At 44.3% G+C, this 24,161-nt stretch overlaps 1 protein-coding gene across 1 annotated transcript in view; it reads right to left on the bottom strand.

Moving 5' to 3' along the window:
• MEI4 (meiotic double-stranded break formation protein 4) overlaps positions 1-24,161 on the bottom strand; it is a 142,952-nt gene that overhangs the window by 30,726 nt on the left and 88,065 nt on the right. The window contains exon 7 of the mRNA XM_054392998.1: positions 7,714-8,273. Coding sequence (XP_054248973.1) covers positions 7,714-8,273 — 560 coding nt within the window. The remainder of the gene's footprint in view (positions 1-7,713; positions 8,274-24,161) is intronic.

Raw genomic sequence — 24,161 nt, 5'->3', positions numbered from 1 at the left:
TCAAATGCTTTTACACAGGCATGATAAGTGAAGAACTAAGGGATGGGCTTTGATGTTGCTATTCCACTATGTTTCAGATGTAAATATCATGGAGATGCCAAAAAAGCAAAATTACACTACTATTGTAATGCTACTGAAAATTAAGAGATCTTTGTCAGAATGCATTCACTGGAGAGACACTGGGAGAGTGGAAAGAAACAAACAGCTTTGCTGTATTTCCTACCACAATCAACAAAAACAAGAACTTCCTGTATTCTTGCATGAAAGGCCCCAACATACTTAATTTCTGTATCAAGAGAACAGGAAAGGCCTATTCCATCCCTTTTCTTCTCTTCCTAGGAGAAATAATCTGTAACACCATGAATACTGGTTAATTATTTGGACAAAATCAGGCCCTCCCACCTGAAGTACTGCATCCAGTTCTGGAGTCCCTACTACAGAAAGATCTGGAGGTGCTGGAATGTGTCCAGAGAAGGGTCGTAAGGATGAGCAGAGGGCTGGAGCTGCTCTGCTATGGAGACAGCCTGAAAGAGTTGGGGTTGTTCAGCCTGGAGAAAAGAAGGCTCCCAGGGGATCTTCTTGTGGCCTTCCAGTATCTGAAGGGGGTCTATGGGAAAGCTGGTGAGGGACTTTTTAGGGTGTCAAGGGGTGATAGGACTTGGGGGAATGGAGCAAAACCAGAAATGGGGAGATTCAGATTGGATGTAAGGAAGAAATTCTTCCCCATGAGGGTGGTGAGACACTGGCACAGGTTGCCCAGGGAGGTGGTGGAAGCCTCATCCCTGGAGGTTTTTGCAGCCAGGCTGGATGTGGCTGTGAGCAACCTGCTGTAGTGTGAGGTGTCCCTGCCCATGGCAGGGGGTTGGAACTGGATGAGCTTTGAGGTCCCTTCCAACCCTGACTTCATCCTGACTTCATCCTGAAACTTTTCAATAACTGTAGACGTAGTGCATGATGTATAGCAGCTGAGGCTGGCTGAGGAGGGAAGGTGGACAAAAATCTAGAGGCAGACAAAATTTTCTTTCATGCATTCCTGTCTAGTTGCTCCTATGATCCACTTTACACAAGTAAATGAGAGTCAGTCAGTTTAGTGATTGCTTCAGACTGTAGTGATTTACAAGACAAAGGCTTTTGATTACCATTTGACTTCCATAGCTCTCTACTTGGGACAACAGATTGCTGAGAATATTGAATTCAACTGTCAAGAGATTCAAACATTGACTCTTACTAGACCATAAAATCCTTGCAATATAGTTTAATATTCATACAAATGAACTTTCCTGACATTATATATATGCAAAAAAAAAAAAAAAAAAGTCTTTGGCTGATGAAAATGCCTCCATCTCTCAAGAACCATGATATTCCCCTTGGGACTCAATCAAACTAGGAAAACTGAAGCCCACTGGTTTGGTACTGGAGAATCACCAGTGAGATGAATTTTGAAATCTTATTTGTCCATGAGCAGACAAGACTCTTGTAAGCTGAAGAGTTAAATACTGTCCTGGCAGTTGCTGACAAAAAATGCTGCAAACTATACACGGCCAAGGGAATTCTTTGCCACTCAAAACTCATCAGATCATGCATCCACAGAATGGTTTGGGTTGAAAGAGACCTTGGAAATTATCTAGTTCTACCCACCCTGCCACAGGCAGGGACACCTTCCACTAGACCAGATTGCTCAAGGCTCTAGGTGATTATTTCCCTGTGAGGGTGACAGAAGCCTGGAAGAGGCTGCCCAGGGGGCCTGTGCAGTCTCCCTCTCTGGAGATATTCAAGACCCACCTGGCTGTGTTCCTGTGTGACCTGCTCTAGGTGATCCTGCTCTGGCAGGAGGGTTGGAATAGATGATCTTTGGAGGTCCCTTCCAGCCCCTAACTTTCTGTGATTCTGTGATTTGTGGCTGGATTAGGTATATTTTACTAGTGAAATAAACTGAATGTAGATGTAGAAACAAATACTGTAGCTCTCTTTAAAAGGTGAAGGGAAGATTTCACAGCTAAACACAGCAGGCCACATTCTGCTCTTCTTGAAGCACCTAAAGCTTGTGCCAGGTTTGGTTAGAGTTTTGTACAGGCTGTGAAACACAAACTGAAGAATGTCTTCAGGATTTGATTAATTGTACTTGGTAAGATTCATAGATTCACAGATTCATAGGATGGTTTGGATTGGAAGGGACCTCAGAGACCATCTACTTCCAACTCCCCTGCAATGGGCAGGAACACATTCCACCAGCCCAGCTTGCTCAAGGCCTCATCCAGCCTGGCCTTGAACACCCCCAGGGAGGGGGCATCCATGACCTCCCTGGGCAATCTGTTCCAGTGTCTCACCACCCTCACTGACAAGGATATCTTCCTAATATCTACTTTACATCTGTCCTCCTCCAGCTTCAATCCATTCCCTCTCATCCTATCACTACAAACCCTTGTAAAAAGTCCATTCCCAGATTTCTTACAGGCTCCCATCAGGTGCTGGAAGGCTGCTATAAGGTGCCCCCAGAGCCTTCCTTTTCTCCAGGTGGAACAGCCACAAATCTTGCAGCCTGTCCCCATAAGGAAGGTGCTCCAGCCCTCTGACCATCTTCATGACCCTCCCTAGACCCACTCCAGCAGCTTCACTCCTGTCTGCTTCAAAGATGCTAACACTTGCTAAGAACCTGCACAAATAGGAAAATTGCTTCTGCTGACAGCAGAATGACTCTCCATGAATGAACAATTTGCACATCACAATGCAATGCAGAAAGAGCAACACACCCATACCAACCTCCACGAGTCAGTGCTGGGGACTCTGGAACTGGTGACAAGCAAAGTGCTTGCTCCATAGATCAGCAGCAGCTAGCACAGGTTGTGCAACATGAGAGCAGCAGCTCATCTGTACTAGAGTTAGACAAGATGATCACAGAGTCACAGAATGTTAGGGGCTGGAAAGGACCTCGAAAGCTCATCCAGTCCAACCCCCCTGCAGAGCAGGATCACCTAGAGCAGGTCACACAGGAACACAGCCAGGCAGATCTTGAATATCTCCAGAGAGGGAGACTCCACAACCCCCCTGGGCAGCCTGTTCCTCACAACACTTCTGTGGCAGCCATACAGGAATGCAAGACCATGCCAGCAGAAGGTGCAGAGGCAGGCCTTGAATAGATGATTTAAGCTTAGAGTAGTATTGCTTCACCCTTAGCAGCTCTGCCTTGAGGATCCTCCTAGCTATTTCCAGAAGGCTTCTCCAAAATGCTGTGTCTGTGTGCAGACTTCTGAGCTGGTCTCCACACATTGAGGGAGAGGAGAAAAACTGAAAAGGGAAATTCAAGAGGCTGCTTTTATTTGTAGCTGATTTAAATAGTTTTACATTTTAAGCAATATTTCCTTTTATTTGACCTCCTGTATCTTCAATGTCAGATTTATTTCTTTTTGATACTCCAGTCAATTTGGAGTTTCAGGTCAAAAATCAAAGTGCACAGGTTTAGGCAGCTGATTGTAAGCAGAAAAGCTCTGAATACCTCTTTGCTGGTTCCTACATCTTCCAGTGCTTCATAATTAGAACCAACTCAAGCAACTGAATTCAACAGTTACAGCAAGTAATATTCTGCTGCTGTTTTTCTTCCTTTACACCTAATGCAGAGATAATTATTCCTTTTCCAATTCTCAAGGTTTAAGTTGTTTAATTTGCTCTGTGAAATGCTGGGCTTGCTTTTGAAGGTGAGCTGTTAAGTGTAATCCACAGTCATTTTTTGCCTTTGTTCACTTTTTGAAGGTGCTGCTCACAGCCCTTTGTCCTCCTTGACAGCTCCTGACAGCTTTATAGATGAGGATGACAAAGGGAAAGTTGTGTCGATTCTAGAGCTGCATCGGTGGCTGCCTGTGCAAATGCTTTTTGACAGTTAGTGAGGTTACATACAACAAAATTCCTACTGTTTTTATACTGGAGGAATTTAAGCATCCTCCTGGAACAAAAACTCATACAGTTTGCCACTCCTCCCACACCACAGCCTAGCAATTAAGAGTAATTTCATTTTAAACCTAGAATCTTGGTATCTCAATCAGCACTTGAGTAACCAGTGATGATTAAAACTGAGGCATAAAGTATCCCTGGGAGCTATCTGGTGCAGAGCACTTGAAGAATGAGTTACACACTTTCCACTACCAGTTCTGAATTCTACATATTTATGACCTTGTTCAATACAGTTTAAAGCCTAGCAAGCCTCTGAAAAGGATTTAGTAATAAGTCTTTATGAACATTGGAATTGCTACAGACAACACTTTCCCTTTTTCCCCTAGAAGTCTGGAAACCACCATGATCACCCCTTAATAATTGCTTTATCTAACTTCTAAACATCTGTTTGCTACCAACAGGAATAACCATCAAGTCAGTATTTTTGTGGAAACAAAACACCTCACAAAAAGCCAGTTTCAGTGAAGTTATTCAGAGAATCATGGAATGTTAGGGGTTGGAAGGGACCTAGAAAGATCATCCAGCCCAACCCCTCTTCCAGAGCTGGATCATCTAGAGTAGGTCACACAGGAATGCATCCGGACAGGCCTTGAAAGTCTCCAGAGAAGGAGACTCTACAACCTCTCTGGGCAGCCTGCTCCAGTGGTTTTTTTCCTTATGTTCACATAGAACCTCTTACGCTCCAGCTTGCACCCCTTGCCCCTTGGCCTATTATTGGACATCACTGAGCAGAGCCTGGCTCCCTCCTCCCAACACTGCCCTTCACATCTTTATAAACATGAATGAGGTCACCTCAGAGGTCAGGCTCCTCTCCTCCAAGCTAAAGAGCCCTCAGGTCCCTCAACCTTTCCTCATAAGAGAGATGTTCCATTCCCTTCATCATCTCTGTGGTTCTGCACTGGACTCTTTCAAGCAGCTCCTTGAGGTCCTTCTTGAACTGAGGAGCCCAGAACTAGACATACCAGGCAGAGTAGAGAGGGAGGAGAACCTCACTTGACCTACTAACCACACCCCTCATAATACACCCCAAGATGCCACAAGGGCATACTGGAGACTCATGGTCATCTTGTTGTCCACCAGGACTCCCAGGTCCTTTTTCCCAGAGCTCTCTCCAACAGATTAGCCCCCAGCCTTCACTGGTACATGGGGTGGTCATCGAAAAGCTGCCACTTGCACATTGCCTGGACTTCCTCCACCATTTCTGAATGAGTTATGAAAGTCCTTCACAGATTCGAAACATCCCTGATCTACCAGGATACTTTTACTCATTTAATATGTGGCAACTCTCTCTCTTAAGCTTTGCCAGGTTCCTCCAATCAACAAGAAATCCCTCTCTCAATAACCTCTGGGTTGCTTTCCTACAATGAAGAGGATTTTAATTATTTACTAACTTCCCATTTGGGTATAGGAGGGGAAGAGGTGGAAACACTGGGCACCATTAATTGTGAAGAAGTCCTTAATGAATGCCTGCCCAAGTTTGCTTTGTTCTGTATCCTGGCATTACATAGGAGAATAAAAAGAGCCACACCTGCATGACTCCAGTCCTGGTATCACAAAATTGGTATGTATGCTCACATCCTTTCACAACACTGGCCAGGGACACCTCTAATTAAAATCTAGGCACTACACCATGGTAACACTGAAACAAAGCACCCTGGTGTTAGAGAGACAAGGCTCTAGTCCTGGAAAAAGCATCAGTATATTAAAATTGCCTTCCAAATGCTTTCCAACCAAAGCAGAGGAAAATCTGCCCCCTCTGCTCTTAGTTTGGTAATATTTGCTTGATATTTACACTCTGGGGTGAAAGCATACAGTGAGTTGGATTCATTTTTAAACAAACAGTGCATCAGTCCACAGGTGTAGCAGATGTCTCAGCTCTCATTTTGCTACAGGCAACTCTAGAGCTCATCCTAAAACAGCAAGCTTGTAACTGGTAAGAATTCTTTAGGCTCCATGGATACTATGGATGCAATTTTCATTTGCTATAATTGTGGTGTAGTTACAGGTGGACACCACAATGGTACATCTCCATCTCAATTCCACCATCATGCCTGAGTTACTCTAAAAGACAAGACGAAAACCTAAAATCCTAAACTAGACAATGGAATTCCTTACTTCTGGGAATCACAGAATGTATCTGGTTGGAAGAGACCTCAAAGATCACCCAACCCAACATTTGACCCAGCACTGAAGGGTCAACACTATGCCATGTCCCTAATCGCCAGGCCCACATGCTGCTTGAACTTCTCCAGGGATGGTGACTCCAGCACTGCCCTGGGCAGACCATTCCAATGTTTGAGAACACTCTCTGTGAAGAAGTATTTCCTACCATCCAGCCTGAACCTCCACTGGTGCAGCTCCCTCCTCTCTCCAAACTCCCCTCAGGGAGCTATAGAGCACCATGAGGTCTCCCCTCAGCCTCCTCTTCTCCAGACTGAACAAGCTCAGCTCCTTCAGATGCTCCTCCTAAGTCATGTGCTGCAGGCCCTTCACGTTGCCCTTCTCTGGACACACTCCAGTACCTCAATATCCTTCCTATTTAGTCAGAGGCCCAGAACTGGACACAATGCTGGAGGTGTGGTCTCTGTGAAGCCAGACTAGGATATTTCAGTTGAATGAGGAAACTAACAAGACCGTGCAAGGAACAATGCAGAATGATGAAGGCAGACAAAAGGCAGCTCAAATTTCCTGTTTGTCTCAGGGATAAGCTATTTCTGAATTCTACACTTGTTGGCTGATTTATCTTTAAAACACAAATTTGCAAAAGTCTAGAGAGTGACAGAGATCTTCTGAAGCAAACCACAGCATCACAGGATGTTAGGGTTTGGAAGGGACCTCTGGAGATCTTTGAGTCTAACTCCCCTGCCAGAGAAGGACCATGGAATCCAGCACAGGTCACACAAGAACACATCCAGACAGGGATGGAAAGTCTCCAGAGAAGAAGACTCCACAACCTCTCTGGGCAGCCTGCTCCAGGGCTCTGTGACACTTACAATAAAGTTCTTAATCACGTTGAGGTGGAACCTCCTGTGCTGTAGTTTACATCCATTGCTCCTTGTCCTATCACAGGGCATAAGTGAGCAGAGCCTGTCCCTGTCCCTTCCTTCCTGACCCCCAGCCCTCAGATATTTATAGGCATTGATCAGATCCCCTCTCAGTCTCCTCCTTTCCAGACCAAACAGCCCCAGGGCTCTCAGTCTTTCCTCACAAGGCAGTGCTTCAGCCCTTTCATCATCCTTGTAGCCTTCTGTTGGACTCTCTCCAGCAGATCCCCATCCTTTTTGAACTCAGGAGCCCAGAACTGGATGCAATATTCCAAGTGAGGTCTCACCAGAGCAGAGTAGAGGGGGAGGAGAACCTCCCTGGATCTGCTGGACACACTGCTCTTAATGCACCTCAGGATACCAACTGATTTAATCTAAGTGGAAAAGAAATCAAAACATTGTGTAGTAATCACTTTGTGAATATCTAGAGGTTACCTTCACAAAGCAAGATAAAGAACATGTTTTTTCTCTCAGTTTCTATAAAGTTATTTGAATCTGCCTTTTTAAGAGCTTTTGAAAGTCTTAGTAACAGGCTAGAAAAACTTGCATGCACCACCAAGAACTTCTTCAAATGCTTTAGATCATTTATTGTCCATATCACAAAAAAAATCATAAAAATCTGAGAAGCAGTCTTCAAAATATAGTAAAAAACGTGAATTAAAAGAGGAGAATATTGAAGTAGAGTGAAGTGGGATAGAAAGGACAGGAGATGTTTTGTACTTACCCTGTTGACACTGCTGGCTCTTAAAATAATCTGGATGAGATTTTTCTCGAATTCTTCCAGCTTCTTGAAACACTTCTTCAAAACATGATTAGATAATTTAGTATCAGTTATTAAACTGATCAAAACACATACAGCTTCAGTGAGAAAACTGGAAAATGGAAATGCAGGGTTGCTGTAAAAAACAATTAGTCCCTCAAGCAACTGAGACACTGAATTGTATATGGTGAAAGAATCATTCTCAAGCTCTGCGAAGTCTGCTTGGAGAATTCCTCCTTCTGACAGTTTTCTTATTTCAAGTAGGTGTTGCAAAAACTGCACTGGAGCAGTCAGAGACTTCTCCTTGCTGGTACTGCAAAGATTCAGTGGGAGAACTCTTTCCAGCCACTGTTTGGAAACGTTGCCATTGTGCTCAGGTTGGTGAAAATCAGAAGCTAAGCCTAAAGAATCGAAGACGTAGTCACTAGAGACATCACAACCAGAGTCTTCCAGCTGGCTTGAGTAACTCATAGGGTTTATACACTCCTGATCCAGAGGAGTTTTAGCAGAGGCATCTGGTTTTCCTGAAAAACAAATGTGAATGTTACCTATTTTGAATACTGATGGAAAGCCTCACAAATTCTTTCTCCTTTTGCTCAAATCATCTGTATCTTCTCCCCAAGATTTTGCCATGACTAGAGTTCAGCTGTGGAAAAAAGTGACATTCTTGAAGGCAAAACTTTCAGAAAGTAGTGTGTAAGATGGAGACCTGATTGTGGCCTTCCAGGATCTGAAGGGGGGCTACGAGAAAGCTGGTGAGTGACTTTTTAGGGTGTCAAGGAGTGATAAGACTGAGGGGAATGGAGCAAGAACAGAAATGGGTAGATTCAGATTGGATGTCAGGAAGAAATTCTTCTCCGTGAGGGTGGTGAGACACTGGCACAGGTTGCCCAGGGAGGTGGTGGAAGCCTCATCCCTGGAGGTTTCTGCAGCCAGGCTGGATGTGGCTGTGAGCAACCTGATCTAGTGTGAGGTGTCCCTGCCCATGGCAGGGGGGTGGAACTAGATGATCCTTGAGGTTCCTTCCAACCTTGACGATTCTATGATTTATGGTCAACACTCATAGTCATAAGAACACCATCTCTTCAAAGACACACCAACTACACTACAAAATGTATATACTGAGGTCACACTATTAAATTATTTTCATACACCATTGCAGAATCTCTTTCTGTCCTATTTTACGTTGCAAACATTTAAGTCAGTGCCTCTGGGTATAAAGTCAGCACTAGATGACAACAGATTCCCTGTGCTCTTATTACAGAAATGGATGCAAACTTCTGGTCCCCCAAACATCCTCACTTCTTTTACTCTCACAAACTTAGACTATTTTTAAACAACAGTGAAGATCTGTTGCTATAACTGCATCAAATAAGATCTTCTCCTTGGTATGTACTCTCTCTCTCCAGGCCAAGTAAGGAATTCTAACAGAGTTAAACTTCAACAAAATGTTACACTTGAGACTATGATTTAATAAAGAAAGCATTTAGAATCAAAAATTTCTTCAGTCATCATGTATCCCACACCATCTTCTTCAAGGACTCACCAACTACATCACAAAATGTATACACTGCAGCCATACTATTAAATTATTTTCATACTCCATTGCAGAATCTCTTTCTCTCCTATTTCACATATTGGATACACTAAAGTCAGTGCCTCTGGGTATAAAGTCAGCTCTAGATGACAACAGATTCCCTGTGCTTTGTGCTACCTATGCCAAAAGACTACAGTCAGAACAAGCAAGGGACATGAGAGTTGTGAAGTGGAACAGCAACACAGGTAAGTATTTCAGCGCCATGAGATAAGGCTAGAACCTCGTCTGACCAACTCCTAGCTGTGCCCTGCTTACTAGGGCATAGCCACAATCTGCTTCTCCTCTCATTCTTACAAAACATGCAGATATCATTCACATATTCACAGAATCATTGAGGCTGAAATCACAAAGTCCAGTCTATGATCCAACACCACCACGCCAACCAGACCGTGGCACTAAGTGCCACATCCAGTCTTGCCTTAAACACTTCCAGGGACAGTGACTCCACCACCTCCCTGGACAGTCCATTCCAGTGTCTAATTCCCCTTTCCATGAGGAATTGCTTCCTAACATCCAACCTAACCCTCCCCTGGCACAGCTTCAGGCCATGCTCTCTTGTCCTGTCACAAGTTGCCTGGGAGAAGAGCCTGAGCCCCACCTGACTACAACTTCCTTTCAGGTAGCTGTAGAGTGTGATAAGGTCCTCCCTTCCAAGTCTCCTCTTACTCCAGGCTGAACACCCCCAGCTCCCTCAGCCTCTCCTCATCAGACTTTCCCTCCAGCCCTTTCCCCAGTCTGGGTGCTCTCCTGTGGACCTGCTCCAGCACCTCAAGATCTCTCTTGCAGTGAGGGGTCCAGAACTGCAGACAATGCTCGAGGTGAGGCCTCACCAGTTCTGAGTACAGGGCAGAATTCCATCCCTGCTCCTGCTGGCCACACTATTCCTGATCCAGGCCAGGATGCCACTGGTCTTCTGTGCCCCCTGGGCACACTGCTGCCTCATGTTCAGCTGTTGTCACCCAGCACTGCCAGGTCCCTCTCTGCCAGGCTGCTCTCCACACGGCTCCAAAGCCACATGATCCTCCACTATGTTTTTTATATTTAGAGGAATAAAAAGACATTATGGATGGTTTGGACTGACAGAAATAAATGTTATCTTTCAGGGCAAGTTAGAAAAAAAAAATCATTTTTAACACAGAAAACACCATTAAGCAGCACTCTTCAATGCTCTGTACACTAAGAAAGTACTACTCCAAAATACACAACTTCAAATTGAATTCTGACCATTATTCCAGTCTCTGCAAATCTATCAGATCAGCCAATGAGGGTATGACTAGTGAGAGGAAAACTGGAAAGATGGTTTGTTTATTTATTTATTGTGGAGTTTCATGCCTTTAACAGTCATACAGACTGAAAAATCGAACAGGATTGGTACACACTGACACACAATGAAAGGGCTAACTGTAGGGAAATCAAACACCACTTCCAGGAGATAGGAAAAGCAGGGCTTTTAAGGCCAGTCTAGCTTTTTATGTATTAACACTCTTCCCAAGTGCCCTGCATACCCAAACTTGGAAAGCAAGCAATGAAGCATAGCACACTTCCTGTGGTCTGACTAACAAAACCAGGCATCAATCTTTCATGCCTTCTCTCCCTAGGGTTTTCAGCAAAAGAGTTTCCAGAAGAAAAAAAAGAAAAAAAAAACAACAAACCAAAAAGCTGAAAGTTGTTTTGGTGCTGCCTAAGGAAAATAAGCCCTTCTATGGAATACATCTACTGTGACTTTCACCCTGGAGATGTTTTGTTCCTATTCATAATCCCATGAGGCAACATGAAAATTGCTCACAAGGATGTAATGCCAGGAGTCAAAAGAATCAAAGCAAGAACTACGTGCAAAAAATGCCTGCTGACTCTTGCTGAAGGAAAAGGAAAAAGAGGTGAAAGAGAGGAGAATGAAAGAGGAGGGGAAGCAAAGCCTAACACAGAAATAGCCAGAGGAACCAAACTGGAGACTGTCCCAAAAGTCAGTCCTAGAATGCTCTGGGTTTGAAGGGACCTTTAAAGGTCATCTAGGTCAACACTTCTGCAGTGAGCAGCAGTATCTTTAACCAGCTGAGGTTGCTCAGAGCCCTGTCCAACATGTCCTTGAACATTTCCAAGGATGAGGCATCTGTCACCTCTTTGGGCAACCTATGCTAGTGTTTCACTACTCTCACTATAAAAAATTTCTTTATTGTTCCCAGTCTAAATCTGCCCTCCTTTAGTTTAGAATTATTACCCTTTGTTCTGTCACAACAGGCTCTGTTTAAAAGAGTGTCCTTGTCTTTCTTATAGGCCCCTATTAAGTACTGAAAGGCTGCTCCTGTCTACATTTAGTCCATACCTGGGACTAAACTCTATCACCTGATGACCCCTCCCCAACACAGAAGAGGAATCAGGAAAGAAAGACCCACAGGTTGAAATTAAAATAGATGTAGAGAAACAGCCAAATGAACACCAATGTCATTACAAAACATGTAAAGTTATACTCAGCCCGGGAAAAGTGCAGCAGTCTCAAAATCCAGGAAGGCTGCCCTCAAGAGCAGAAAAGGGGTGAAAAGGAGCCAAAACAAGAAACCCTAGCAAAAAATCCCCATCTTCACATCAAACTTCCCCCTTTATACTGACTGTGATGCTTTTGGTTTGGAATATACCTTGAGCCAACTCTCATCAGCTGTCCCTGCTGACTCAGAATTCCTAATGGCCTGCAGCCCATGGCTGGCCAGGGAAAACTAGCAAAACTAGGACATCTCCCTAGAGCCGTCTGCTCTCCAGGCTGAGTGACCTCAACTCTCTCAGCCTTTCCTTATAGGAGAGGTGTTCCAGTCCTCTCATCACTTTTGTGGCTCTCCTCTGGACCCATTCCAACAGGTTCACCATGTCCTTGTGCTAGGGGCTCCAGAGCTGGATGCAGTATCCCAGGTGAGGTCTCACAAGAGCAGAGTGGAGGGGAAGAATCACCTCACTCATCCTGCTGGCCACACTTCTTTTGATGCAGACCAGGATACAGTTGGCCTTCACAGAATCACAGAATGTTAGGGGCTGGAAGGGACCTCAAAAACTCATCCAGTCCAACCCCCCTGCCAGAGCAGGATCACCTAGAGCAGATCACACAGGAATACATCCAGGTGGGTTTTGAATGTCTCCAGAGAGGGAGACTCCACAACCACAACCCTCCTGGGCAGCCTCTTCCAGTGTTCTGTCACTCTCACAGGGAAAACATTTTTCCTCATGTTTCCATGGAACTTCCTATGCCTCAACTTCCATCCATTGCCCCTTGTCCTGTCACTGGGCATCAGCTGGCCTTGTGGGCTGCAAGTGCACACTGCTAGCTCACATTCCAGTTTTCACATCAATCAGTACTCTCAAGACCTTCTCCACAGAACTGCTCCCAAGCACATACTCTCCCAGTCTGCATCTGTATCTTTCCAATTCAGAGAGAAGGATGCTGTGGAAGACCAAGTCAAAGGTCTTACAGAAGTCCAGATAGATGACAGCCATAACTCTTCCCTTGTCCACTGATGTAGTCAGTTCATCACAGAAGACCACCAGGTTGGTCAGGCAGGGCTTGCCCTTGATGAAGCCAAAAAAGAGGTAGCATATTCAACTTTACACTCCTACCAGTAGGAGACAACGTTGAATTCATGCTTTGATTGCCACTCCCTGAGATATCAAACTCCTGTCCCGTGATGAGCTTCCAGAAAACCCTGTGAGTAATACTAAGTCCCAGAGAACAACACATTTCAAGTTTCACAAATAATACAAAATGCTTTTTTAAAGACATTTTTAAAGCACTTTGTATTATTTGTTGAACTTGAAATGTGCTGCTCTTCGGGACTTAGTCATTTACATGTTCCAGGCGGATGGGGAGGAGGTGGAAGTTATCTTTTCAAAAAAATCAATAAATCACCCACCAGGAAGTATTCATTGTAGCCCTCAAAATGTCCAGAAACAACATCTATTTCTTCAACAAAGGTAAACCAATCACATCATACTTATCTACTCTTTAAAGGAGAAAGCAGACTTGATGTTCACGTCATGTGGTTATCAAATAAAAACCAAATCAAACCAACAGAAAAAAACACCAAAAAATCCCCAAACCACCCACACACACGAAAAAAAACCCCAAACCCCTCAACCAACCAAAAAACAAACCCCAAAAGGAACAATATTAAGCCTGCTTCACACAAACAATAATCTTTAAACAGAAATATATTTAGTGTGCATCAAATACTCCTGAGGAAGTAGGGCTCTGGCAAATACCAAAGTCCAACCCATCTCCCAAATGAATTCTGTCACTTCTGAATAGCCAGCTGTATACAGACACCAAGGCTCAGTTCAGAGACAAGAAAAGGAGGATGAACCAGTTGATTCATCAGGCCAGGAAAACACATTCGTCTTCCAAATGATCATAAGGATTCTCCAAGCTGTGAAGACATGAAGGAATGCCCCAGCTCCTGGTTGTACACAACACACGTAAGGGACAGAACATCTGTAACATCCATAGAGCAGGAGTGGCAGAGGAGGCTTTCTCAGGCATGTGCACTACTGGCTGCCACAGAGCAGATAGTGTTCCAGTGAGGAATCACAGATTCAAGGAACATTAGAGGAGAGACCTCAAAAGCTCATCCAGTCCATCTCCCCTGCTAGAGCAGGTCACACAGGAACGCATCTAGGTGGGTTTTGAGTATCTCCAGGAAGGGAGACTCCACAACCTCTCTGGACAGCCTGTTCCAGGTCTCTGTCACCCTCACAGAGAAAAAGTTTTTCCTTATGTTTATGTGGAATCTCCTATGCTCCAGCTTGCACCCATTGCCCCTTGTCCTATCACTGGACATTGCTGAGAAGAGCCTGGATCCATCCTCCTGACACTCACCCTTCACATATTTGTAGACACGAATGAGGTCACCTCTCAGTCTCCTCCAAGCCAAAGAGCCCCAGCTCCCTCACAAGGGAGATGTTCCACTGCCTTCATCATCTTCGTGGCTCTGTGCTGGACTCTTTCAAGCAGTTCCCTGGTCACATGCTGCATACAGTTCAAAATTTAAAAACTGAAGAAGATTCCCCAGCTGATGAAATTACTGTGGAATCATAAAATAGCCTTCAAGTCTTTTGAAAAACTGAATATAGCTGCAGTTCCATCACCAACAGAGACTCAAGAACAAAATAAGCTTGAAGGTGACAGATATAAGAAAGAAGGTGATGTCCTAAATTCTACAAAGAAAAAATTACTTTGGTTTCAAGCATTAGGCATTGTTTATACTCTCTCACTTTGGGAGTACATGCATGGAGTATCAACTGAAAATCAAACCAAATGATGTCAAACATGTAAAGTTCTCTTAAAACCCAGCTACAATTGACAGACTCAGTTCCACTTCTAAGAGATTAAAAAAAAAAAAAAAGACAAATATAAGACAATCTTAGAAACCTCTCTGATGCTGTTGCATTCTGCTTGCCAAATAGGTGCTTAGTCAATAGCTTTTTGATGAAAATGGAAATATATGTGGAATTATTCATATTTTCTCCTACTGTGTTCACCACTTCTGCATTTTTCAGGACTCTGTGTTAGTCTTGATTTAATCTTAATTGATTGGTTTGTTACAAGGCCACTTTCCAAGAACAATCAATCAAGTTTATTCTCCTCTGTACAAAAAGATCCCCTCACACACACTGTTTTCTTTACCTTTCTTTCATGTGCAATCTCTTTTCTGCTGCTTTCATTGCTAATGAAGCTGACTGGCTGAGAAAAAAACAACTCTCTCTCTTCCCTAATTACCTTCTATGTGTTTAGCACACCATTGCTGTCCTGATCTGGAACTAAGCCAAACTTCTGCATATATCAAAGCAAAGCAGGATTGTCTCAACATTTTTGAACATTTTGAAATCACAATGAAAAAAATACTAAAAAGCTTCCATAATATCCTCATAGAAAAGCTCAAGAAATGCAGCATAGGCAGTTGGACTACGAGGGGGATTGAAAACTAGCTCAAAAACCGAGTGGCACAGAGTCAGCTTGGAGGCCTGTGGCCAGTGGTGTCCCCCAGGGATCAGTACTGGGTCCAGTCTTGTTCAATATCTTTATCAACCACCTGGCTGAGGGCATTGAGAGTACCCTCAGCAAGTTCTGATGGTACAAAACTGGGGGTGGCTGACACCTGTCAGGCTGTGCTGGCATCCAGCCAGAGCTGGACAGGCTGAGAGCTGGCTGCAGGCAGACCTCATGGAGGTTTGTCTCATAACCTCATAAAAACCTCATGGTTTGTCCTCATAAGGACAAGTGCAGGGTCCTGCATCTGGGGAGGAATAACAGCAGGCACCAGGACAGGTTAGAGGCTGCCCTGCTGAAAGCAGCTCCATGGACAAAGAGCTTGGAGTGCTGGTGGGCAGCAAGTTCTGCATGGGACAGCAATGTGCCCTTGTGGCCAAGAGAGCCAATGGCATCCTGGGGTGCAGCAAGAAAAGTGTGGCCAGCAGGGCTGGGGAGGTTCTGCTCCTCCTCTGCTCTGCCCTGCTGAGACCACAGCTGAAATCCTGTGTCCCCAGCTCAACAGAGACCTGCTGGAGAGAATCCAAGGGAGAGCCATGAGGATGCTTAGGGGACTTGAGCATGTCCCCTACGAAGAGAGCCTGAGAGCCCTGGGGCTGTTTAGTGTGGAGAAGAGAAGGCTGAGAGGGATCTGATCAATGTCTATCAATAGCTGAGGGGTGGGGGTCAAGTGGAGGGGGCCAGGCTCTGCTGGGTGGTGCACAGTGATATGCCAAGGAACAATGGATATAAACTTGAACAGAGAAGGTTTCAGCTCAACATGAGGAGAAACTTCTTTTCAGTGAGGGTGACAGAGCCCTGGAACAGGCTGCCCAGGGAGGTTGTGAAGCTTCCTTCTCTGCAGACTTTCCAAACCCACCTGGATGCATTCCTATGCAGATGCTGCTCTGGCAAGGGGCTTGGACTCAATCTCTGGAGGTCCCTTCCAACCTCTAATGTACTGTGGCACCATGAGACTGTGATTCCCCAAATGGAAACATTTCAGACACTGTGTATCCTACACTTTGCTTCTGTTTAAAGCTAAGGTATTTCATACTGACGTATTTTGTCCTGTTTAGGAATAATGTCACTGAAATGAATCTCCTTTTCTCAAATTAATTGTTTAATGTCAGGATTTAAATCCTTCTTCGAAGGCTTAGATGCATATACTCCAATCTGTTAGGGATTTTGCCTACGTGAAGCATCTAAATGGTCAGAATTCAGGAAGAATTGAGCAGGATTTTGAGGATATAACCATTCCTTTTTAGGGGATTTCTGTAGATGACAGCACAGATCTTTTGTAGTTCAAGGCAAATACAGAATATTTGTGGTTCTGGTGTGGAAGGATTGATATTCAGGCGAGGAACATAGAGATTTGGTTCAGTTAATGCCCACAATCATAGGATTGTCAGGGTTGGAAGGGACCTCAAGGCTCAGCCAGTTCCAACCCCCCTGCCATGGGCAGGGACACCTCACACTACAGCAGGTTGCTCACAGCCACATCCAGCCTGGCTGCAAAAACCTCCAGGGATGAGGCTTCCACCACCTCCCTGGGCAACCTGTGCCAGTGTCTCACCACCCTCCTGGGGAAGAACTTCTTCCTGACATCTAATCTAAATATCCCCTCTAGCTTTGATCCATTTCCCTTAGTCCTATCAATACCCAACACTCTAAAAAGTCCCTCACCAGCTTTATTGATATAAATACTTGTTTTTTATTGTTTATCATTCCAGAAGCCCACCAATAAAGATCTGGTTGGGGAACTCAAACCTAGGTGTGAGTTAAGGCTGTCCAAATAGTCTGTGCAATCTCCACTCTTAGAAGCACTTAGAAGCTGTCTGGACATAATACTGCACAACTGGCTCTAGGTGGCCCTGCTTGACAAGGGGGTTGGACAAGATCACATCCAGTGGTCCTTCCAACCTCAACCATTCTGTGATTCTGTATTTCCAGACAAAATTGCCTGATCCTTAGCTCCCCACGGTAGACTTCTGGGGAAAAGGATCCTAATTAACATGGCCACACTTCTTTACCTGGTTTTACCATATATATTGTTTCCCTCCAGACTAACTTTCTGTTGCCCAGAGGAAAGGGAATTAATCTACACTAAATTATGAATCCCACTGGCCTAAAAAGTCACTGTGCATCTTAACAGAAACTTCACCTATATAGGGAAGTTATTCTGTCCCTGTACTCAGCACTGGCTAGGCCACACCTTGAGTGCTGTGTCCAGTTCTGGGCTCCTCAATTCAAGAGAGATGTTGAGATGCTGGAAGGGGTCCAGAGAAGGGCAAGAAGGCTGGGGAGGGGTCTGGAGCACAGCCCTGTGAGGAGAGGCTGAGGGAGCTGGGGGTGTTTAGCCTGGAGAAGAGGAGGCTCAGGGGAGACCTCATTGCTGTCTACAACTCCCTGAAGGGAGGTTGTAGCCAGGTGGGGGTTGGTCTCTTCTCCCAGGCAACCAGCACCAGAACAAGAGGACACAGTCTCAAGCAGGGGGAAGTTTAGGCTTGATCTTATTAAAGAAGTTCTTCCCAGAAAGAGAGACTGGCCATGGGAATGTGCTGCCCAGGGAGGTGGTGTGGTCTACATCTCTGGAGGTGTTTAAGAGAGCCTGAATGAGGCACTTAGTGCCATGGTCTGGTTGATCAGTTAGGGTTGAGTGATAGGTTAGACTTGATGATCTTGGAGGTCTCTTCCAACCTGGTTGATTCTATGATTGTGTGTTGATTCTGTAATTTATCAAGTAATAACAAACCCTTTCTCATGCTGGGATAATTGAGTTGGGTTTGCCTCTGAATGGGTTCCTATGTAGAAACCTGGATGCTTCTTGGGTTCCTTTGCCCCAAGTATGTGCTCAGAACAGCTGCAGCAATGCCATCTGATAAGACAGACAGCATCTGCTTTCAACAGGAGAAAGTTTCCACCACCACACTTGTTATCCAGGGAAGGAGCAGTACTCTGAGATTTCAGTGAATCATTACACTCCAGCTGGTGCTTGTTCCAGATTGCAAATTAACTTATTTAATTATCCTGAATAGGCCTCAGCTTTCACAAAGTTTCTCATTGTGTCACCACAGTTAAGATGAACAGATTTATCTCATCATCATATTCCAAGAGCCACATTCCCATAAATCTCTGCTAAACACATTTTTGCTCCATTTTTGTCATCTTACGTATCTGCTCTCACTTCCTGGCTCCTCTCCTAACAAAAATAAAATGCATTTTAGATGGTGACACATGACTTGCAGTCCTGCGTACTTGCATTAGTAGCACTGTGAGAAGCATGGGAGTGCATTAGTACACTTAAGATGTCAAATGACAGTTCATTTTTGAAGTCCAGTCTCTCTGACACCATCATACCTTAGAGAAAATGCTGAGATGACTCTTACTTAGACTGGGCTGACCTTGTACTCAGCTCTGGTGAGGCCAAACCTTGAGTATTGTCTCCAGTTTTAGGAACCGCAATACAAGAGAGGTGTGGAGGTGCTGGAGCCAGTGCAGAGGAAGGCAAGGAAGCTGTGAAGGGTTTGGAGAATAAATCTGATGAACAGAGACTGAAGGAGCTGGGGATGGTTAGTTTGGAAAAGAGGAGGCTGAGGGCAGACCTCATTGCTGTCTACAACTACCTGCAAGGAGGTTGTGGAGAGGTTGGTGCTGGTCTCTTCTCCCAGGTAATTAGTGATAGAACAAGAGGGAATGGCCTCAAGCTATGACTGGGGAGGTTTAGACCAGACAATAGGAAAAAAAAATCTCAGCAAGAATGGTCAGACATTGGAATGTGCTGCCCAGGGAGGTGGTGGAGTCCCCAAGCCTGGATGTGTTTCAAGTGGTTTGGCTGTGGTGCTTGGGGCTCTGGTTTAGGGGTGACCGTCATAGAGTAGGGTTCTGGGTTGGACTTGGTGATCCTGAGGGGATTTTCTAACCTGAATGTTTCTGTGATTCTGTGATCTCTATGGAGAGGCCACCTTTTAGGGGTGGCAGTGGGACAGAGGGAGAGAGGAAGAATCTTTATGTAGAAATACCACATCCCTAAGCACCAAACAAAAATAAACAGATCTGTTTTCCATGGCAACATCAAAAAGTGTTGACTGCTGCCCAGTAGAAAATCCTCTCACCTTGGAAAAAAGGAAGCTAGAAAAAGAATGAAGCCAAAGACGCTCCCCAGAGGCTGACAGTTCCTCTGCAACTGTCATCCTTGTGCACTCCTTGCTTCCTGCCAAATACGAGGGAAAAAAAGTAGTGGTATGACACAGCAATCTCCAACAGCAGCTCATTCAAATGTGCTGACCTGACAAAATAGCTTTTACGTAAACACACCATGATCATTTGGAAACTCCAGCACACATTCCTCCACCTTACTGCCCATGCCACAGGAACTAAAATCTTTGCTAAATGCTATTCAGGATAGCTATAAACATTTCACAGGAGTGCATCTTCTTTCTGGGGAGGGAAGTAATTTCTTCTAACAGACTAATATGGTTTTGTCATTATTATTCAGTCTGATTTGGCCTGCTGCTCCATCCACAAACAAGGAGATTCCTTCATGAGGCTGAAAATAATATATACACTGAGGAATGTGCATATGTTTTGGTCTTATCTTTCTTGATTAATATGATTTTTTTTTAAACTTCACTTCCAGAGAGAAATCAATCTTTTATCAATTATATTCTCCCATCACTCCTTTTAATGTAAGCAGAGGAAATATCATAAGATATTTAAGTTACAGTGGAGAGTTTTGCCCTTTTCAGAGGTTTAAAATCAAACCATTCAGAAAAGAGAAGGATGAAAGGAGTCCTCAATGCTCTCTACAACTACCTGAAAGGAAGTTGTGGAGAGGTTGGTGCTGGTCTCTTCTCACAGTTAATTAGTGATATAACAACATGGAACAGCCTCAAGCTGTGACTGGGTAGGTTTAGACTGGATGTTAGGAAATATCTTTTCACTGCAAGACTGGTCAGGCATTGGAATGTGCTGCCCAGGGAGGTGGTGGAGTCCCCAGGCCTGGATGTATTTCAGTGTTGTTTGGATGTGGTGCTTGGGGCTCTGGTTTAGGGGTGAACCTTGCAGAGCAGGGTTGTGGGTTGGACTTGGTGATCCTGAGGGTCTTTTCCAAGCTGAATGTTTCTGTGATTCTGTGAAAAGACTCTGACCAGTTGTCACTCTTCTGCTCTCATCTGGTCCCTTCTTTGACTACTGAGGAAATGCTGGAGCTTTAAGCTGAGCACCTAAATTTTCTACTGCTCCCTACTGTGCAAGAAACACCCCAGCCATGACTTTCAGAGAAGTGAAAAGGGAATCACAGAATCACAGAATTGTCAGGGTTGGAAGGGACCTCAAGGATCATTCAGTTCCAACCCCCCTGCCATGGGCAGGGACACCTCACACTACAGCAGGTTGCTCACAGCCACATCCAGCCTGGCTGCAAAAACCTCCAGGGATGAGGCAAAGGCCAGTAACACAACTGCTGCTGAACTGAGGTAGTGTATCATTTATAATTAGTTTAGTTGTGCATGGTTTATAATTAGTTTCACTTCATAATTAGTTTCACTTTATAATTAGTTTCAGTTTATAATTAGTTTCACTTCAGCTGGTGAGCTGCTTGGTTCCAATTCTGCATGCTTCTGCTTTTGCAGCAAGTCTGAGATTCCAGAAGAAGAAAGGAGACTGAAGTGTCTTTGTTCATAGTAATCTCCAAAGGAAATTGCTCCCAATTTTCCACATGTAGAAATAAATGCTTCAAGAAACACACTAAGGTAAGGAGTGAAGCAGGAGATAAAAATATTTTTATCTTTTATTCCCTAAAGAGATACAAGTTGCTTCCAATGTCTTGACACAGGAAGCAGAATTTAGGTGACAGCATTCTGAAAAGTCCAACACAGCCTGAGGATGTTAATCACATTCTCTCAGTTCAACCTTTCCCTAAGCACAGAGAAACACTCAGGTAGGGTGGGCTGGCAGCAGCCATATGCTACTGTGGAGGCTAAGAACACAGAGGGTGACTTAAGGGCATGGCAGTTGATAGTTCTACTGTAAGCCATCTACAAAAGGAAATAAAAACTAATCCTAAAACAAGGCCATGGGTGGAGAGGCAAGGGAGGCATTAGGTTTGTTTGTCATATTTTACTAGAGAAGGGGAGGTTGGAGTAGATGATCTCTAAGGTCCCTTCCAACCTGAGCCATTCTATGAGTCTATGAACAAGCAGTTCAGTAACTTCCTAGAAAGTAAATTCATAGAAGGGAAGAATATGAATCAAGACTCAAGGTGAAGCTAAGGAAAAGAGAATACACACTTGATAGAAGTTTTGCTAAAAATACATCCTGGATAACTGATTTGGAACCTTTCAGGAGGATCAGCCTAAGGCAACACAGGCAATAAACATCTATCCTCTAAACTGTCATTCCTAAAACACATGCTTGGAGAAAAAGGGGTAGAGCACTGCATCTGTGCCTTCTTAGGTTGGAGTAACAGCTGCAGGCTTTTCAGACCTCTTTAACAAAGGCTGCCAAGAAACAGTATGATTTGATTTGATGGGCTGGTAACAGCTAAGGGATTTGTCTTGGGCACAGGTGCTTCAATCCATGAATCTCTGAGTTCATCAATGCTATCTAAGACCCTTTGTCTTTTCAGGTATTCCCAAAGAGAAGTGACAAAAGAATGCTCAGGCATTCTATATTCCCATTCTTGGAGTAACACCAAGGAGTTTCTTTTCTCCTTTCCATGAAATTTTCATCTGAATCAAAGAAAGGGAAGAAAGTTTGATTAATGTGAAACTTGATTTATTTCAACCCATGGGTATAGTTGCCAGGACAATACTGACACAGTGAAAAATAATCATAGAACATTAGAGGTTGGAAGGGACCTCCAGAGATCCCCAGGTCCAACCCTCCACCCAAAGCAGGATCACCCAGGGTGGTCTGCACAGGAATGCATCCAGGTGGGTTTTGAATGTGTCCAGAGAAGGAGACTCCACAACCTCCCTGGGCAGCCTGTGCCAGGGCTCTGTCACCCTCACTGGAAAGAGGTTTCTCCTCACGTTAAGGTGAAATCTTCTCTCTTCAAGCTTGTATCCATTGTTCCTTGGCTTATCACTGTGCACCACTGAAAAGAGCCTGGCCCCCTCCACTTGACACCCACCCCTCAGATATTGAGAGACATTGATCAGATCCCCTCTCAGCCTTCTCTTCTCCACACTAAACAGCCCCAGGGCTCTCAGGCTCTCTTCACAGGGGAGATGCTCAAGTCCCCTAAGCATCCTCATGGCTCTCCCTTGACTCTCTCCAGCAGCTCTCTGTCTCTCTTGAATTGGGGAGCCCAATAAAGAGATAATTAGAAAAAGATCTACTTCTCCTTCTCTTTGGATGGGTGATGTACTGCCAAAAGCACCACCATGTCAAAGTAACACCACTGTCCTTGTATTCATACAGACAGCTGCACATTAAGTCAAGTAAGGAACTTCCATTTACAGCACAGTGAATGTAAACCTCAGCAATTTTCCAAACAACACATTAAACAGCAACAACTTGTACTATAACTGTATGAAAGCAGGCTCCTACCCCTCAGACAGGACCCCCAAGCTTTTTGGGGGTCTCTGAGGATAAACAACTACTCAGGGGGGACAAAAATACTTTTTAAATGGCTACGTTGTTCTTTCTCCTTCATGTGCATCCATACTGCATGCAACTTTATTTGGAGAAGGAAAACAGGCATCACAGCTTCAAAGAGCTCATAAATTTCTCACATCAGGGAAATAAAACTCCATGGGCAGTCTCTAATCATTCCTGAAGCATCTGAAAGGCATACTATTATTATTACAAACAGCAGGTGGGAGAAGAAAGCTCTCACACTCAGAATACAGAGCAGAGAAGATACAGCTGCAAAGTGAACCTTGGCTGAAGGACTGGAACCCTCAAGAGGTAGGAGCAGACACAAATGCAGTATCTGATCTTTACTGCATGCAATTTTCTGGTGGTAGATTTTATAAAAGCCTGGTATTCCTGCATCCATAGAGTTGTTAAGCAGAACATAAGAAAACCAAAGGAAAGCTGAGGGTTTGAATTCTTGTAAGAGGTTGCACTGCTTTAAGCAGAACACCAAGTCCAAAAACAAGGCTGGAGAAATGAGTGGAGAAAGAAAAGGATCCATGATACCTGTGGATCTAAGTGCAAGTTCCAGTTATACTCTATACTAAAGGGAACATCTCTGGTGTGCTATTAGCTAGTAAACCTGGGAAACACAGCATGGATCTAGACTAGCCTTCAGGTGAACAGGATGGAACACCAATTATACTTCTTTTCTTCTCAGGCTGGATGTGGCTGTGAGCAACCTGATCTAGTGTGAGGTGTCCCTGCCCATGGCAGCAGATTGGAACTGGATGATCCTTGAGGTCCCTTCTAACCTTGACAATTCTATGATTCTAACTTGATCACCAGAAGACCACAGAGATCTCACCAAGGGAGATCCCACCAGGTATGAGTAACAATCTTCCTTTACTCAAGAGTATGTGACTCCAATGTAACACACCATGAATGCTCACTCAGCAGTTACATCTGACATCTTCTTTACAAAATAATACAAGGCTAAAACACATTATTAGTTCCCACCACACCAAGGTTTAAGGAGGAGAAAATAACAAACCAAAAAAACCCCAGAACTGAGTAACAAAAGAAATACCAAAAAATGTCTATCTCAAAGTTAGACTTCAAGAGCTTAGAATTCTCCTTTCAATGTTAAAGAAAATCTGTATGAAGAAATACAAATTATGATACAATTCAGGTTTTCCACTCATTTTTGCTCTCTTGTACCCAGGTGGT

The sequence above is a fragment of the Indicator indicator genome, chromosome 2 (genome assembly GCF_027791375.1).
Source record: "Indicator indicator isolate 239-I01 chromosome 2, UM_Iind_1.1, whole genome shotgun sequence".
Lineage (NCBI taxonomy): Eukaryota > Metazoa > Chordata > Aves > Piciformes > Indicatoridae > Indicator > Indicator indicator.
The sequence above is the reverse complement of the archived record's forward strand: the minus strand, read 5'-3'. Positions and strand labels throughout refer to the sequence as shown.